The 18114-nt window shown below is 47.5% G+C and overlaps 1 protein-coding gene across 3 annotated transcripts; it reads right to left on the minus strand.

Moving 5' to 3' along the window:
* Positions 1-10121: 10121 nt before the first annotated feature.
* nod2 (nucleotide-binding oligomerization domain containing 2) lies at positions 10122-17516 on the minus strand. 3 transcript variants are annotated; one of them, XM_029721057.1, is made up of 14 exons: positions 17095-17515; positions 16786-16987; positions 16113-16411; positions 15066-15317; positions 14709-14829; positions 13939-14543; positions 12585-13774; positions 12350-12433; positions 12118-12201; positions 11924-12007; positions 11730-11813; positions 11500-11598; positions 11258-11341; positions 10122-11035 (listed from the first exon to the last, which is right to left on the minus strand). In XM_029721057.1, the coding sequence occupies exons 3-14, from the start codon at positions 16359-16361 to the stop codon at positions 10963-10965; spliced, it is 3009 nt and encodes a 1002-aa protein (XP_029576917.1). In that variant the 5' UTR covers positions 16362-16411; positions 16786-16987; positions 17095-17515; the 3' UTR covers positions 10122-10962. The 3 variants fall into 3 exon arrangements, with proteins under 3 accessions (XP_029576917.1, XP_029576918.1, XP_029576919.1); XM_029721058.1 differs by having other exon boundaries at positions 13948-14543; positions 16786-17516; XM_029721059.1 differs by having other exon boundaries at positions 11500-11580; positions 16786-17514.
* Positions 17517-18114: the final 598 nt, after the last annotated feature.

An 18114-nucleotide genomic window follows, 5' to 3' on the forward strand; every position in this document is an offset into this window, starting at 1 on the left:
GAAACATATACTTCATTGGTTTTCTAAATATCCCAATTCGATTATTATTGATAGAAGGGGACTTTAACATTACTATAGATACTTCATCTGATAGATGGCCCCCAGGTATGACAACCAGTCAGAATTTGGGTTTAATACTTTTATGGAAAAGTTTGATCTTACTGATATATGGAGAGAAAGGTTTCCGGCCGACAGATCGTTCACTTGGAGTAACAAAACAGGTTACAGACAGTCCAGAATAGATTTTTGACTTATATCCAAATGTATTGATAGTGAGTGTGTTACTACAAATATTTGTACTACTCCCCTCACAGACCATAGGGCCATTTACATTCATATCAAAATGTTTACCCCTGACACTAACTTTGGTAGAGCATCCTACTGGAAGCTAAATAGCTCGTTATTAAATAATGACATAGTTAAGTTTGAGGTTAAAGATCTGCTCTCACATGTTTGGGAAAGGGCCTGTGAAGAAAAGTTTTATTGCAAGAAATGGGAGCTCTTTACATTTGAGGTGTCCAAATACCTTAGAAAATATGGTAGTAATCTTGCTAAGACCAGAAGAGCTGAGGAGGAAAAGGTGATCATTAAGATAACTTCCAGTTTTCAGAGGTCCAGGTGCTGTACAGAAACCCAACCTAAAACCCCAAACAGCAAGCAATGCAGGTGTAGAAGCACGGTGGCTAGGAAAAACTCCCTAGAAAGGCCAAAACCTAGGAAGAAACCTAGAGAGGAACCAGGCTATGAGGGGTGGCCAGTCCTCTTCTGGCTGTGCCGGGTGGAGATTATAACAGAACATGGCCAAGATGTTCAAATGTTCATAAATTACCAGCATGGTCAAATAATAATAATCACAGTTGTCGAGGGTGCAACAAGTCAACACCTCAACAGTAAATGTCAGTTGGCTTTTCATAGCCGATCATTGAGAGTATCTCTACCGCTCCTGCTGTCTCTAGAGAGTTGAAAACAGCAGGTCTGGGACAGGTAGCACGTCCGGTGAACAGGTCAGGGTTCCATAGCCGCAGGCAGAACAGTTGAAACTGGAGCAGCAGCACGGCCAGGTGGACTGGGGACAGCAAAGAGTCATCATGTCAGGTAGTCCTGAGGCATGGTCCTAGGGCTCAGGTCCTCCAAGAGAGAGAAAGAAAGAAAGAGAGAAAGAGAATTAGAGAGAGCATACTTAAATTCACACAGGACACCGGATAAGACAGGAGAAATACTCCAGATATAACAGACTGACCCTAGCCCCCCGACACATAAACTACTGCAGCATAAATACTGGAGGCTGAGACAGGAGGGGTCAGGAGACACTGTGGCCCCATCCAACGATACCCCCAGACAGGGCCAAACAGGAAGGATATAACCCCACCCACTTTGCCAAATCACAGCCCCCACACCACTAGAGGGATATCTTCAACCACCAACTTACCATCCTGAGACAAGGCCGAGTATAGCCCACAAAGATCTCCGCCACGGCACAACCCAAGGGGGGGTGCCAGCCCAGACAGGACGACCACGTCAGTGACTCAACCCACTCAAGTGACGCACCCCTCCTAGGGACGGCATGAGAACACCAATAAGCCAGTGACTCAGCCCCTGTAATAAGGTTAGAGGCAGAGAATCCCAAGGGAGAGAGGGGAACCGGCCAGGCAGAGACAGCAAGGGCGGTTCGTTGTTCCAGAGCCTTTCCGTTAACCTTCACACTCCTGGGCCAGACTACACTCAATCCTAGGACCCACTGAAGAGATGAGTCTTCAGTAAAGACTTAAAGGTTGAGACTAGGTCTGCGTCTCTCACATGGGTAGGCAGACTATTCCATAAAAATTGAGCTCTATAGGAGAAAGCCCTGCCTCCAGCTGTTTGCTTAGAAATTCTAGGGACAATTAGGAGGCCTGCGTCTTGTGACCGTAGCGTACGTGTAGGTATGTACGGCAGGACCAAATCGGAAAGATAGGTAGGAGCAAGCCCATGTAATGCTTTGTAGGTTAGCAGTAAAACCTTGAAATCAGCCCTTGCCTTAACAGGAAGCGAGTCTATAGAGTCTATCAAACATCTAAAGAACAATAAATTCCCAGGTGTTGATGGAATTACTGAACAAGTAGCTCCCTTCCTATTTAAAGTCTTTTTTAGAGAGTATCAAAAACAATGTTCTCCTTCCTACAATGAGTCAGGGGAAAATAACACTGATACCTGAGCCTAAAAAACAAGTGCTGCTCATTGATAACTGGCGTCCAATTTGTCTTCTTAATAATGACTATTAGATATTAGCCTTACTACTTGCAAAAATAATTAAAGAAGTCTTGGACGCAATCATTGATTCTGGCTTTATGAGGAACAGCCATATTTCTAACAATATCAGACTAGTATTAGACGTACTTGACTACTCAGACCTAATAACCGAGGATAGTTTCATATTATTTTTTGATTTTTACAAAGCATTTGACACAGTAGAGCATCAGTTCCTCTTCCACTCCCTTGAGAAATTTGGCTTTGGGGATTTGTTCTGTAAGGCTATTGTCACGACTTCCTCCGATGTCGGTCCCTCTCCTTATTTGGGCGGCGTTCGGCGGTCGACGTCATCGGCCTTCTAGCCATCGCCGATCCACTTTTCATTTTCCATTTGTTTTGTCTTTGTTTTACACACCTGGTTTCAACTCCCCAATTATTGTTCATTATTTAACACTCTGTTCCCCCATGTTTGTTTGTGAGTAATTGTTCATTGTATATCGGTCCGTTGTTGTGGGCTCGCATTATTGCTTTGTATTTGTGTATTTCGAGTAAAGTACATTGATTACTCATATCTGCTGTCCTGCACCTGACTCTCTACACCAGCTACACACAGAAGCATTACAGAATTACTCACCTGAAATGGAGTCAGCAGGACTCGAGTCTTCTCGGTCGAAGAGCGCGTCCAGCAGCACGCGACCTTGTTACAAAGTCTGGGCACCGCCATGGATCGCGTGCTGCAGACGATGGATAGATGGGAGAGAGAAGGAGGTCTTCCAATGCCTGCAACAGCCCCTCTACAGCAGGCACCAGGCAAAGCCCTGGAGTGGACCAACGCCGTATGGAGTGAGGGAGACGCGGCGTTGGACCATTATGCAGAGTTCACCCGTCTGCAGATTTCGACCACACGCCTGAGGGTCGAGCAGCGGGTGAACGTTTGTTCCACCTGAGGCAGGGGACGAGGAGCGCGCACGATTTCGCTTTGGACTTCCGGACCCTGGCCGCCAGCACAGGATGGAATGACAGGGCCCTGATCGATCACTACCGGTGCAGTCTGAGTGAGGACGTCCGTCAGGAGTTGGCCTGCCGAGACACCACCCTCACGTTGGACCAGCTGGTGGACCTGTCCATCCGGCTCGACAACCTGCTGGCCACCCGTGGACGTCCGGATCGGGGCCCGCCAAATCCATCCCCTAGCACCTCCGATACAACGCCCATGGAGCTGGGAGGTGCTGCGCTTAGGGCGACCGGAGGAGGGGTCATTCCCTGCACCACCTGTGACACACTGCTGGTCGGTGCTGGGGGGGGGGGTTCCTCAGGGAGTCGAGGCAGCAGGCAGGGCACTATCGTGTCACTCCAGGTTAGTCGGCACCAAGCTCACCCAGAGCCCCCTGTTGCTCACATGTATGTGTTTATTACATTTCCTGAGTTTTCCCCGCATTCCCAGCATAAGGGGCTCATAGATTCAGGCGCAGCTGGGAATTTTATTGACCGTTCATTTGCCCATAGTTTAGGGATCCCCCTTGTTCCTGTGGATATCCCCTTCCCTATGCACGCCCTAGATAGTCGACCATTAGGGTCAGGGCTGATTAGGGAGGCCACCGCTCCACTAGAAATGGTTATGCAGGAGGGTCACAAGGAGAGAATCAGTCTCTTCCTTATTGATTCTCCTGCGTTTCCTGTGGTGCTGGACCTTGGTTGGCCTGTCATGACCCCACTATTTCGTGGCACCAGAGGGCTCTCAAGGGGTGGTCACAAGAGTGCTCAGGGAGGTGTGTAGGGGTTTCCATCGGTGCGACTACAGTGGAAAGTCCAGAGCAGGTCTCCATCGTGTGCAACCCCTCAGAATATGCCGATTTGGCTCTCGCCTTCTGTAAGAAGAGGGCGACTAAATTACCACCCCATCGACGGGGGGATTGTGCGATAAATCTCCTGGTAGACGCAGCACTTCCCAGGAGTCACGTGTATCCTCTGTCACAGGAGGAGACGGCGGCTATTGAGACGGCGGCTATCCCGTTTGGCTCAGTTGGTAGAGCATGGTGTTTGCAACACCAGGGTTGTGGATTCGATCCCCACAGGGGACCAGTACAGAAATTTTTTGGGGGAAATGTATGCACTCACTACTGTAAGTCGCTCTGGACAAGAGCGTCTGCTAAATGACTAAAATGTAAATGTGAAACATATGTCTCCGTATCCCTGGGGCAGGGATACATTCGGCCCTCCACTTCACCTGCCTCCTCGAGTTTCTTTTTTGTGAAGAAGAGGGATGGGGGTCTGCGCCCGTGTATTGACTATCGAGGTATCAATCAGATCACTGTGAGGTACAGCTACCCACTGCCTCTCATCGGCAGTGCGATTGAGTCAATGCACGGTTCGCGCTTCTTCACAAAATTTGATCTTAGGAGCGCTTACAACCTGGCGCGTATCCGGGAGGGGGACGAGTGGAAGCTGGCATTTAGTACCACCTCAGGGCACTATGAGTACCTCGTCATGCTGTACGGGTTGATGAATGCTCCATCAGTCTTCCAGGCTTTTGTTGACGAGATTTTCCGGGACCTGCATGGGCAGGGTGTAGTGGTGTATATTGACGACATTCTGATATACTCCACTACACGCGCCGAGCATGTGTCCTTGGTGCGCAGGGTGCTTGGTCGACTGTTGGAGCATGACCTGTATGTCAAGGCTGAGAAATGTCTGTTCTTCCAACAGTCCGTCTCCTTCCTAGGGTACGGCATTTCCACTTCAGGGGTGGAGATGGAAAATGACCGCATTTCAGCCGTGCGTAATTGGCCAACTCCCACCACGGTAAAGGAGGTGCAGCGGTTTCTAGGGTTTGCCAACTACTACCGGAGGTTTATCCGGGGTTTTGGTCAGGTAGCAGCTCCTATTACCTCACTGCTGAAGGGGGGACTGGTGTGGCTGCAGTAATCGGCTGAGGCGGACAGGGCTTTTGGTCACCTGAAGGCTCTGTTTACCTCGGCTCCCGTGCTGGCTCATCCGGATCCCTCTTTGGCGTTCATAGTGGAGGTGGATGCGTCCGTGGCTGGGATATGAGCCGTGCTCTCTAAGCGCTCGGGCACGCCACCAAAGCTCCGCCCCTGTGCTTTCTTTTCGAAGAAGCTCAGCCCGGTGGAGCGAAACTATGATGTGGGGGGCCGAGAGCTGTTGGCTGTTGTCAATGCTCTGAAGGCGTAGAGACATTGGCTTGAGGGGGCTAAACACCCTTTTCTCATCTGGACTGACCACCGCAATCTGGAGTACATCTGGGCGGAGACTGAACCCTCTCCAGGCAAGGTGGGCCATGTTCTTTACCCGTTTTGTTTTCACTCTGTCCTACAGACCAGGTTCCCAGAACGCTAAGGCAGATGCACTGTCCTGGATGTATGACACAGAGGAGCGGTCCATGGATCACGCTCCCATACTTCCGGCCTCTTGCCGGTGGCACCAGTGGTGTGGGAGCTGGACGCGGACATCGAGCGGGCGTTACGCACAGAGCCCACTCACCCTAGTGTCCAGCTGGGCGCATGTACGTTCTGTCAGCTGTCCGCGACAGTTTGATATATTGGGCCCACACGTCACCCTCCTCTGGTCACCCTGGCATCGGTCAGACGGTGCGTTGCCTTAGTTGGAAGTACTGGTGGTCCACCTTGGTTTATGTTTCCTCCTGCTCGGTGTGCGCCCAGTGCAAGGCTCCCAGGCACCTGCCCAGAGGGAAGTTACAACCCCTACCCGTTCCACAACGGCCGTGGTCGCACCTGTCGGTGGACTTCCTGATGGATCTTCCTGCCTCACAGGGCAACACTACGATCCTAGTTGTTGTGGATCGGTTTTCTAAGTCCTGCCGTCTCCTCCCTTTGCCCGGTCTCCCTACGGTCCTACAGACTGCGGAGGCTCTGTTCACTCACGTCTTCCGGCACTACGGGGTGCCCGAGGACATAGTCTCTGATCAGGGTCCCCAGTTCACGTCCAGGGTCTGGAGAGCGTTCATGGAGCGTCTGGGGGTCTCGGTCAGCCTCACCTCAGGTTTTCACCCCAAGAGTAACGGGCAGGTGGAGAGAGTAAACCAGGATGTGGGTAGGTTTCTGCGGTCATATTGCCAGGACCGGCCGGGGGAGTGGGTGGCGTTCATCCCCTGGGCAGAGATGGCCCATAACTCACTCCGCCACTCCTCCACTAACCTCTCTCCCTTCCAGTGAGTACTGGGGTATCAGCCGGTTCTGGCACCTTGGCATCAGAGCCAGATCGAAGCTCCTGTGGTGGACGAATGGTTTAAGCGCTCGGAGGAGACCTGGGACGGCGCCCATGTGCACCTGCAACGGGCCTTGAGGCGGCAGAAGGTGAGCGCCGACCGCCACCGCAGTGAGGCCCCGGTATTTGCACCGGGGGACAGGGTCCGGCTCTCAACCCGAAACCTGCCCCTCCGCCTTGCCCTGCCGGAAGCTGGGTCCGCGGTTTGTGGGGCCATTCAAAGTCCTGAGGAGACTCAACGAAGCATGCTACAAGTTACAGCTTCCCCCAGATTACCGTATTAATCCCTCGTTCCATGTGTCTCTCCTCAGGCCGGTGGTGGCTGGTCCACTCCAGGAGTCTGAGGTGCGGGAGGTTCCTCCACCCCCTCTGGACATCGAGGGGGCCCCGGCGTATGCTGTTCGAGACGTCGGGCAAGGGGCCTTCAGTACCTCGTGGACTGGGAGGGGTATGGTCCGGAGGAGAGATGCTGGGTTCTGCTGGAGGACGTGTTGGATCCTTCAATGCTGCGAGAGTTCCACCGTCTCCATCCGGATCGCCCTGCGCCTCGCCCTCCAGGTCGTCCCCGAGATTGGTGTCGACGCGCGGCTCGTCGGGGGGGGGGGGGGGGGTTACTGTCACAACTTCCGCCGAAGTCGGTCCCTCTCCTTGTTTGGGCGGTGTTCTAGCCATCGCTGATCCATTTTTCATTTTCCATAGGTTTTGTCTTGTCTTACATCACACCTGGTTCCAATCTCATCAATTACATGCTGTGTATTTAACCGTGTTTCCCCTCATGTCCTTGTCGGTGATTGTTTGTTTGTATGTGATGTGCAAGTTATGTTCTGGTGCACGACGGGTTTTGTACCCACTTGTATTCTTTTGTATATTTGGGTTTTTGAAGTTTTGTGAGCACTTATTAAATGACTCCGTTTATACCAAGTTCGTTCTCCTGCGCCTGACTTCCCTGCCACCAGCACGCACAAATTACAACAATAAATGCAGCCCCTGGACATATAATTTGCAGCAGTTTGGGCCGCCTGGCTCGTTGCGAAATGTGTGAAGACCATTTCTTCCTAACAAAGACTGTAATTAATTTGCCAGAATTAAACATAATTATGACATAACATTGAAGGTTGTGTAATGTAACAGCAAGTTACGAGTTGCCACCCGTTCTGAAAAAATACAGAACGGTTCCGTATTTCACTGAAAGAATAAACGTTTTGTTTTCTAAATTAGTTTCCGGATTTGACCATATTAATGACCAAAGGCTTGTATTTCTGTGTATTTATTATATTATAATTAAGTCTATGATTTGATATTTGATAGAGCAGTCTGAGCGGTAGTAGGCAGCAGCAGGCTCGTAAGCATTCGTTCAAACAGCACTTTACTGCATTTGCCAGCAGCTCTTAGCAATGTTGAAGCACAGCGCTGTTTATGACTTCAAGCCTATCAACTCCCGAGATTAGGCTGGCAATACTAAAGTGCCTATAAGAACATCCAATAGTCAAAGGTATATGAAATACAAATGGTATAGAGAGAAATAGTTGACACATCATAATTCCTATAATAACTACAACCTAAAACTTCTTAATTGGGAATATTGAAGACTCATGTTGAAAGGCCCTACCAGCTTTCATGTTCTCATGTTCTGAGCAAGGAACTTAAACGTTAGCTTTTTACATGTCACATATTGCACTTTTACTTTCTTCTCCAACACTGTGTTTTTTGCATTATTTAAACCAAATTGAACATGTTTCATTATTTATTAGAGACGAAATTGATTTTATTTATGCATTATACACTGCTCAAAAAAATAAAGGGAACACTAAAATAACACATCCTAGATCTGAATGAATGAAATAATCTTATTAAATACTTTTATCTTTACATAGTTGAATGTGCTGACAACAAAATCACACAAAAATAATCAATGGAAATCCAATTTATCAACCCATGGAGGTCTGGATTTGGAGTCACACTCAAAATTAAAGTGGAAAACCACACTACAGGCTGATCCAACTTTGATGTAATGTCCTTAAAACAAGTCAAAATGAGGCTCAGTAGTGTGTGTGGCCTCCACGTGCCTGTATGACCTCCCTACAACGCCTGGGCATGCTCCTGATGAGGTGGCGGATGGTCTCCTGAGGGATCTCCTCCCAGACCTGGACTAAAGCATCCGCCAACTCCTGGACAGTCTGTGGTGCAACGTGGCGTTGGTGGATGAGCGAGACATGATGTCCCAGATGTGCTCAATTGGATTCAGGTCTGGGGAACGGGCGGGCCAGTCCATAGCATCAATGCCTTCCTCTTGCAGGAACTGCTGACACACTCCATCCACATGAGGTCTAGCATTGTCTTGCATTAGGAGGAACCCAGGGCCAACCGCACCAGCATATGGTCTCACAAGGGGTCTGAGGATCTCATCTCGGTACCTAATGGCAGTCAGGCTACCACTGGCGAGCACATGGAGGGCTGTGCGGCCCCCAAAGAAATGCCACCCCACACCATGACTGACCCACCGCCAAACCGGTCATGCTGGATGGTGTTGCAGGCAGCAGAACGTTCTCCACGGCGTCTCCAGGCTCTGTCACGTCTGTCACATGTGCTCAGTGTGAACCTGCTTTCATCTGTGAAGAGCACAGGGCGCCAGTGGCGAATTTGCCAATCTTGGTGTTCTCTGGCAAATGCCAAACGTCCTGCACAGTGTTGGGCTATAAGCACAACCCCCACCTGTGGACGTCGGGCCCTCATACCACCCTCATGGAGTCTGTTTCTGACCGTTTGAGCAGACACATGCACATTTGTGGCCTGCTGGAGGTCATTTTGCAGGGCTCTGGCAGTGCTCCTCCTGCTCCTCCTTGCACAAAGGCGGAGGTAGCGGTCCTGCTGCTGGGTTGTTGCCCTCCTACGGCCTCCTCCACGTCTCCTGATGTACTGGCCTGTCTCCTGGTAGCGCCTCCATGCTCTGGACACTACGCTGACAGACACAGCAAACCTTCTTGCCACAGCTCGCATTGATGTGCCATCTTGGATGAGCTGCACTACCTGAGCCACTTGTGTGGGTTGTAGACTCCGTCTCATGCTACCACTAGAGTGAAAGCACCGCCAGCATTCAAAAGTGACCAAAACATCAGCCAGGAAGCATAGGAACTGAGAAGTGGTCTGTGGTTACCACCTGCAGAACCACTCCTTTATTGGGGGTGTCTTGCTAATTACCTATAATTTCCACCTGTTGTCTATTCCATTTGCACAACAGCATGTGAAATGTATTGTCGATCAGTGTTGCTTCCTAAGTGGACAGTTTGATTTCACAGAAGTGTAATTGACTTGGAGTTACATTGTGTTGTTTAAGTGTTCCCTTTATTTTTTTGAGCAGTATATTAAGTTAAAATAAAAGTGTTATGTGTGTTGAAAAATCATAATTGGTCGACGTCTACTTCAAAGCCTCTCAATGGCCAATACAAACCATCAGCAGTCCAGGGTTTATATACATAATTGATTGCCTCCCACATTAACAGTGCTGTTGACAGGTCTGGGATCTTCTATACTGTGACTTGTACAGTGTACACAGATTCATGTCATTCAAACCAGGCGTGTGTGTGTTGACATGCAAATGACTTGTTATGAGTGCAGAATGATGTGCAAATATTGATAAAAGCAGCACGTGAATTCTTCATATTATATTTTGGAGAAATTATATTTCATTAATAGTACACTGAATTGCTGTTTAACTTCAAATTAAAGCTGCAATATGTAACTTTTTGGTATTCTCTACACTACACTTGCTTGTTGTCACATAAACTGAAATTAAGCGAACTATTCGATTTTTTGGAACCAGAAAACGGCAGAGAGATTTCTGCATAGTGCATTTTTAAAATGTAATAGCCTACATTAACATTTCTCAGTAGGCAAGGAGACATAACGTAACAAGCCATTCTATCCCCACCATAGATCACTGACACAATAGGACTAATGTAATCACTGTTAGTGATTCACTGATAAAATAAGAGTCATGTAACTGCTGAATCAACCCATGTCATCAAACATACTAGCCCTGCCAGTCAGTGTACAATAGGGTAGAGTACATAAGAATACTGATGTACCAGTTCAAATACCTGACTGTTATTTGATAATTAGCCAGAAACAATAGGCTCACACCCAATGGTGCTTACATAAAACAAGTGTCAGACCAGTTCCTTATCACAATGACTAATATGACTAATATGAAAAGAATACTACCAAACAAGCTGCCTGCAGTAGCAGAGCAGGTCAGAAGTGGCTACTTATTGTGAATGGATAAAACAAGCTTGCCCACACTGCTTACATCATTGAGAACATCACATCCAACATGATCCACAATGTACGTAAAAACATATAATAACCTATAAATAACACAACTACCATTTGAAGGGAAATGCTACTAAAGAAGTTACATAAATTACAAACAGACATACACATGGCTGTAAACAATAATACTCCAGTATAGTTGACCCGCACTTGGCATCATCAGAATGTAAGCCTAGGTTCCCGCTGTGTCATCTCCTCCACCTCTTCTGGGCTGAGCTCATTACCTCTCAACCTAGAGAGAAAACAATGATTCACTTAACTCTAATTTACAGTCTTTGGAGTAGAGACCTTCTTAAGTGATTATAGATCCAATCTTCACATGTATGGGGAGGTATGGGGGAGGCATAGGAGACTACAGCATACTGTATGTATGTATAGGACATAACACTTTGTAAATTACATTTCTCAGCCAGTATATAACTGTCTTAATGATCAAAGCATTATGTTAACATACCACACTGCCTTCACACTAGTGTTGCTTTCAAGAGCCAGTATTAGACACTCCACACCTGTTCTTGTGATGCAGTTTTTGGTTAACCTGTGGAGGGCATGAGAGAGCAGAGTGAAAGATGTGTTTAGCACAATCACAAATGTATAGCACAACCACAACTTTCAAAATGTCAGTTGGGGCAAAACGGAACGTGGGTAGCTGCAAAGTCTTTTTCAGTATTCAGGATGTGGTATCAATATACTCACCACAGCTCCTCTAGCGTACTGTTCCTGATGAGTGGAGCAAGAGCACATGCTCCTGCACTGCCAACACCATTGTCTACCAGGCTGCCATGAAACATACATCTGACAGTAAGATTTATTCCTATGTTTAAGTATTTTAATGATAACAGGGCTGTCTGGACATATAGTTGCCCATGATAGTATGGATGTGTTAGTAATGTTCATGTTTCAACCTATCATTAGTCTAACATTACCTGAGCCACACCAAGGTTTGGCTGTCCTTTAGAGCATTGGCAATGGCCTCTGCACCTTTATCACCTATTTTATTTCCCCAAAGCCTAAAAAACAGAGAGGATTAAAATGGTCAACCAGATATATTATTACAGCATTGTGATAGGCATAAAAACAACTTTGTAATTCTCAGAGAGATAGGTAGTCTGCTTCCTACCCCAAGAACTGTAGTGACCGATTGAACCTCAGTCCCTCCGCCAGTTGCCCTGCCCCTGCTGCTGTGATGTTATTGTTTCCCAGCCTGCAATGCAAAGTCAGAGAAAGTGTTCGATTGAATATGGTATTAGCGATTGCTGTGTGAGGTAACATTGTACAGTATCTTATATGGTGAGAGTTGAAAAATATCCTCACCTTAGAGAGAGAAAATTCTGTTTCATCTTCAGGAGGTGAGCGAAGCACTCTGTGCAGGCATCAGTTAGCTTGTTGTTGAAGAGCCTTTCAGAGACATTAATCAAGATCAATAAAGGTAATAACCTCATCAGTTTTCTTTTTTACATCTGCATATTTGACATAGAACGTTTACAGCCACCATAGCCTAGCTATAGGTCACCTAACAGTGGAAAATAGATTTGGCCATACTCACGCAATCTTCTGAAAGCGCTCACACTGGATGCCTTTTTCAATCAATTTACGGATTCCCTCATCTGATATGTTATTGTGTCTCAGGCTGAGGGAGTGAAATAAAAAATGGTCTTATTATTAGGCTTTAGTTTAGTGTCCTGTGTGTTGTGTTACTGGCACAAAGTAACATGTTTATGCTAAAATAATCCCATAGTGAGTGCCATAGTAAATAGCATGGTAAAGCTTTCCACACTTACTATACAGAGTGACAGACATGCAGGCAAGGCAGCAGCTGCTCCACCCCAACGTCTCCTACATAGTTGTAGTCTAGCTGAAGCCCCACAGGGTTCCTAAGGTGCTGGAGCACGTAGGCCAGCGCAGTACACTCCACAGGGCCTATGTTACAATAGGTCAGCTTCAGGTGTTCCACCTCTAGCTTAGCCATAGTGTCTCTGGCAATCCTGCTGTCCTGCATCTCATGGATGCACTTGATGAGCCACACGAAGCCCGGCATGGCGTGCATGCTCTTCTTCTCCCCCTCCACGGGCCGAGGGATGGATTTAAAGTGCTTCTGCATGCCTTTGGACAGGCACGTCACCACCTGCTTGGACTTCCTGTCCAGAGTGGGCCCAGGGCAGGAGAGGAGCAGCAGGCTGCGGTGGCGCTGAGACAAGAGCCCAGACACAAAAGTGGCTGTTATCTGGAGGTTGGGGGTCTCTGCTGCCGTATTGGCCTCCTTCAAGGCCCCTTCTTGTTGGATCAAGCAGTGCCCCAGACACATCCTGTGAAAGCCAGGCTGTGGCTGCCTGTCCTGCAGCTGAAAGAGCTTAGGGATGGTGGAGCGGTCCAAGTTATTGTTCAGGACAATGTAGAGAGCAGCAAAGAAGCACTGCATGGTAATGTGCAGGAACTCGTAGTGTTTGCAGTTCGTAGAGGAGGAGAGGTCTTTACTACGAATGAGGAACCCCATGCAGATATCTTCCTCGGTCACCGCACACTTCTGTAGCTCTGTGCCTGTGAAGACGTAACAAGAGGCCCCCAGGCCCTCCATGGCTAGCTGCCCCAGATGCAGGGCAGTATCCTGGTGCTCCTGCACCCATCCTATCCCCATGGTGTTCCTCTGAGAGGCCCGGCGCTGGAAGAAGTGCTGCAGGATCATGAGGTAAACATCTGTGATGGTCTGGGGACTGGCCTCTCCCTCTCCACAGCCCAGCAGCTCCTTATAACACTTGGACACAATCCAGCAGAAAACCGGGATGTGACACAGGCCCAGTAGAGCTGTGTTGCTTCGTAGAGACTCCAGGACCCTGGTGGCCACCGTCGGGTCGCGATGATGCTTCCTCACGAAGCAGTCGATCCCGCCGGGCGAGAAGCCTTTCAAGAGGAGTTCCTTGCGAAGGTACCGCTTCAGGGTGGGTCCCACTGCCTCTGGCCGGCTGGTCACCACCTTAGGATGAGGATAAACTTTATTGTCCCTGAGGGGAAAATTGTCTTGATACAGGAACTGCTTTATACATAAACACTATACATTGCCTAGTCGACACATACACAATACGTACATTGCACATAAAAATCCTACACATCTCATTTAGCCGTATACATAAAACATACCTTCCTCACCCCCTTCATGAGGGATCCCTGCAGCAAGTTGAAGAGCAGGGTGGGGACGGGGGCACACTGGGTGGGGCAGCAGTGCCTCTGCTCTGAGTCTGAGAAGCTCTGCATGAGCTCGTCCAGGCCGTCGAAGGTGAAGAGGATGAGGTGCGGATGGTCCAGGATGAACTGGAAGATTCTGTCCTGGTCCCCGTCCGGCCAGCAGCAGTGCAGGAACAGCAGCTCTCTGAGAGACAGCTCCCTCTGCTCCGAGCTCAGCCTGCGACAGCTGAAGGGAAAGAGGAGGAAGAAATCATGTAGAGCCGCCCCCCTGGCCCAGAGGAGGTGCAGCCTCTGGAGAAGGGTGCTCTTCCCACTGCCTGCCTCCCCAGAGACTAGCACAGTGTCAGCCTCCTGGTTCAGGGTGCCCACCAGGCCCACCACGTCCTCCAGCCCCAGAGCACCAGTCTGGGGCTGGGCCTCACTGCCACCCTGGGCAAGCTCCAGCTGAACCTCTGTGTAGATGTCTTCTAGAGACAGACTGCTGGTTCCTCCATACGTGCTGAGGAAATGTGACTGGGCCGACACAGTGCTGCGCAGCTTCTTCTGATAGGACAAGCACTCTGCAGCAGCACACAAATAATAAGAATGTTTGAAATACACAGGACATCATAGCAAACAATATAATATCTAAGAAGTATTAGTGTAACAGCTATGTGTTAGTGCTGTATGCAAACGACTTGCAAGTAGCCGTGTGACTTTTAGTGCTTTGTGATATAGTACAGTACCTTTGGGAGGAGCCTCTTGGATAGATGGTGAGGGATGGTCCTCTGTTTGCTGAAAGTATTGCAGTAGGACCTTTGCTGCAGGCTCCCCCTTTGATCTGACCTGGTCCAGTAGACGCCTTGCCTACATGACAAAGAAGTCAATTAATTCACATTTACCCCTACTATCTGAACCTAAATAATGTCTAATTACTAAAAAGTCTAGGGACAGCATGACCTGTTTAGATTCAAATATGTGCAAACTGGAACTTAATTCCAAGAGGGACAGGGACGTTGTGTAATATCATTGTACTCTACATCATACCAGGCATGTAGATATAAATAAAGCTGTTATACTGGTCTCAGGGTGCGGTTGGTTACCTGTTGTGAGGGGGTGTAGAGAGGTAGATGCACTTCATCGCAATCAGATGGTGTAAAGCTGCCCGTATGCAGCAGGACCTCCAGAGCTCCTTCAATACGGTCCCTTAGCCTCCTCACCAGACCAGGCCTGTCTGTCTGTAGGGTCTGGATAGCTGTACCATGTAGTTCTTTTGTATCATCTCTTGTATTTTCTATATCGGCAGTTTGACAGTTTCCAAAAGAGAGGCCAGCTCTTTGGGCTTCAGGGAGGACCTGGTTGAAAGCAATACAATTAAATAAAAATGATCTGTATCTATGTAATGATCTGTATCTTTGTAATGATCTGTATCTTTGTAATGATCTGTATCTATGTAATGATCTGTACCTATGTAATGATCTGTACCTATGTAATGATCTGTATCCTTGGGACATGGCAACTGATTTGTATCGCTCAACATTTTTGCCTAGTGGCTTTTTACTAAGACGATACGTTAGGAACACCTGCTCTTTCCATGACATAGACTGACCAGGTGAATCCATGTGAAAGCTATGGTCCCTTATTAAATCCACTTCAATCAGTGTAGATGAAGGGGAGGAGACAGGTTAAATAATTATTTTTAAGCCTTGAGACATGGATTGGGTTTGAGTGTGCCATTCAGAGGGTGAATGGGCAAGACAAAAGTTTTAAGTGCCTTTGAACAGGATAGTAGGTGCCAGGCGCACCGGTTTGAGTGTGCAAAGAACTGCAATGCTGCTTTTCACGCTCAACAGTTTTGCGTGTGTATCAAGAATGGTCCACCACCCAAAAGACATCCAGCCAACTTGACACAACTGTGGGAAGCATTGGAGTCAACACGGGCCAGCATCCCTGTGGAATGCTTTTGGCACCTTGTAGAGTCCATGCCCTGACAAATTGATGCTGTTCTGAGGGCAAAAGGGGGTGCAACTCAATATTAGGAAGGTGCTCCTAATGTTTTGTACATACATCAGTAATGAGTCTGTTCAAAACATGCTCATACATCCTTTAGAACGGCATCACCTGTGAAGAGCTGTGCCTACATATCTTACCTGTTTGAAAGCAGCCAGGAGCAGTCGACAGGTCTCATCTCCCTTGGTGTACACCAGATCTAGTAGCACCCTTGTGTTGGCACACGGAGTACGGCCTGGTACCCGTACATTCTGGTAGTCCTCCCAGAACAGCATGCCCCAGGACAGGAGTAGGTCCAATACACTCTCCAGACCCTCAGAAGAGCCACCACAGCACAGGGCACGCAGAAGCTCTGCTCTCTGCCTCAGGACCAGCTGCCGGGCACTCATACAGATGTAGGATCTTAATTTGAGCCAGTTTGCTACAGCAGGAAAATAATCTTGCAGCAACAGGAAATGTGAATTATTATGTGGATTATAATGGACATTTTAGTGGGGGTTGTTAAATGTTTTGTTAGGGAAAATCAAGTCTAAAAATCCACACAGGCACAGCTTCAAGTCTGACACCACATCATGCCACACTCACATGATTTACTCTCATTTCCTCTGTGGTGTCAAGGAATAAAAATACATTCATCACTAAAAAAGGAAACGTATGAACACAACCCAAAATTGATCACAAAGTCAAACAAGTTTAGAGAAGGCAAAGAGATTACAGGTTAATCCAAAACGTGATGATAAGCCTCAAAGGCAACTGTGACATCTGCATTTAACTTTACATCTGTAATAGACCATGGATAAAATTGTAACTTACGTTTCAGCGGGAGATGTGTCTGATTTCTTCAAGATCATCGTCTGTCTACTAGAGTCCTGCGAAACAGAATGGTTCACGCCAATGGTACAGGCGGAATCGTCAACTCCTGTCTCTCTTCCTTATTCCACAATTCGTCATTCCTCATTCCGCTAAATTGCCCGCTGTAAATTATGGCTTTTTCTTAAACCATTTAAGAACGAATCTATAAACATATTAACTTATTATTTCAAGGTGAAGCATTTGCAAGTTCTCTAAAAGTATTGTATTATTGAGAGCTATTGAATTATGACAAACCACATGTGCATGTACCTTTTATTTACAGGGAAAGTGAAAGTGACATGTCAATGAAACGTTTAGAATTTGTTTAAATACTTTCTCTTTATTCCAATGATTAATGTCCCTTCAAATAGGTCTGTTAGAGCCCCACGTTTTTTGCACAAATAAATAAATAATAAAAACAAAAAAATATCAGTTTGTAAATGTGACAAAGCGAAAATGTTGAGTATCCATAAACCTTGCGCGCAATGTAGATATCAAAGAACGCGTAGTTCCGGGGTAGAGTAGTGGGTGAAACCATTCACTTCAGGAAAAGGGGAGATATAAATAAAGTTTCATTTCATTATGTGTTGCTGAATTCATAAGAATGTTTGCTACCATTGTAGTATGGTTGGCAATACGAGAGGTCTTCGGACTTACCATTGTTTTTGGGGGGGGGGGGGGTGGCGTGACCCGGATCTACAAGATCAGCCATCGCCGATCACCGGGAATACAGCAGTGCTCCAGAGAAGAGGACTACACCTGCCGTCAACTTCATGAGACAGTCAATTTAAATATTCGTCATGACATGTCCACACCAAAAAATCCAGGTACTCTGGTCAAGCCCAATGGTGATCCACCACTTTTACTGGTGAGTGAGGACTTATAACCTAGGGGAGTTAACTGTGATATTGTAACCCCCAGTATTGGTAGGGGGGCTCAGATAGCTAGAATGGTAGAGCATAGCTTTACCGGGAGTGCTGGTGTGACGTCAGTAAATGAACAAGAGGATGTTATTGTTCAAAAACATGTCAGAGTGTTGGAGATGATAAATACTCCAATGGTGATGAATACCTTACGCAGCAGAGTGTTATGCTTGATTTAGTCAAGCAGAGTGGTAAAGAGATTGGTCACAGTATTGTTTCAAGTCTGTCAGCAAGTAATATCACTCCATCCAAGGTAGCTGCCGACACTGTCCCAGTGTGCATGCCAGATTGGTCCAAGGTGAACTTTGTCATGAAATCTGACATGTGTGAGCCACCCACTTTCAGAGGTGATGGAACAGATAAATGT

Source organism: Salmo trutta, chromosome 29 (assembly GCF_901001165.1).
Source record: "Salmo trutta chromosome 29, fSalTru1.1, whole genome shotgun sequence".
Lineage (NCBI taxonomy): Eukaryota > Metazoa > Chordata > Actinopteri > Salmoniformes > Salmonidae > Salmo > Salmo trutta.

What these genes read in the sequence shown, in the direction of transcription:
- nod2 (XM_029721057.1), bottom strand. Translation starts at nt 16,361, where the DNA reads ATGAGTGCCCGGCAGCTGGTCCTGAGGCAGAGAGCAGAGCTTCTGCGT. An exon ending in TCCTGGCTGCTTTCAAACAG is followed by an intron (nt 15,318 to 16,112) that starts GTAAGATATGTA and finishes GCTTTCAACCAG; the next exon opens with GTCCTCCCTGAAGCCCAAAG. An exon ending in CAGAATTTTCTCTCTCTAAG is followed by an intron (nt 12,008 to 12,117) that starts GTGAGGATATTT and finishes TTTGCATTGCAG; the next exon opens with GCTGGGAAACAATAACATCA.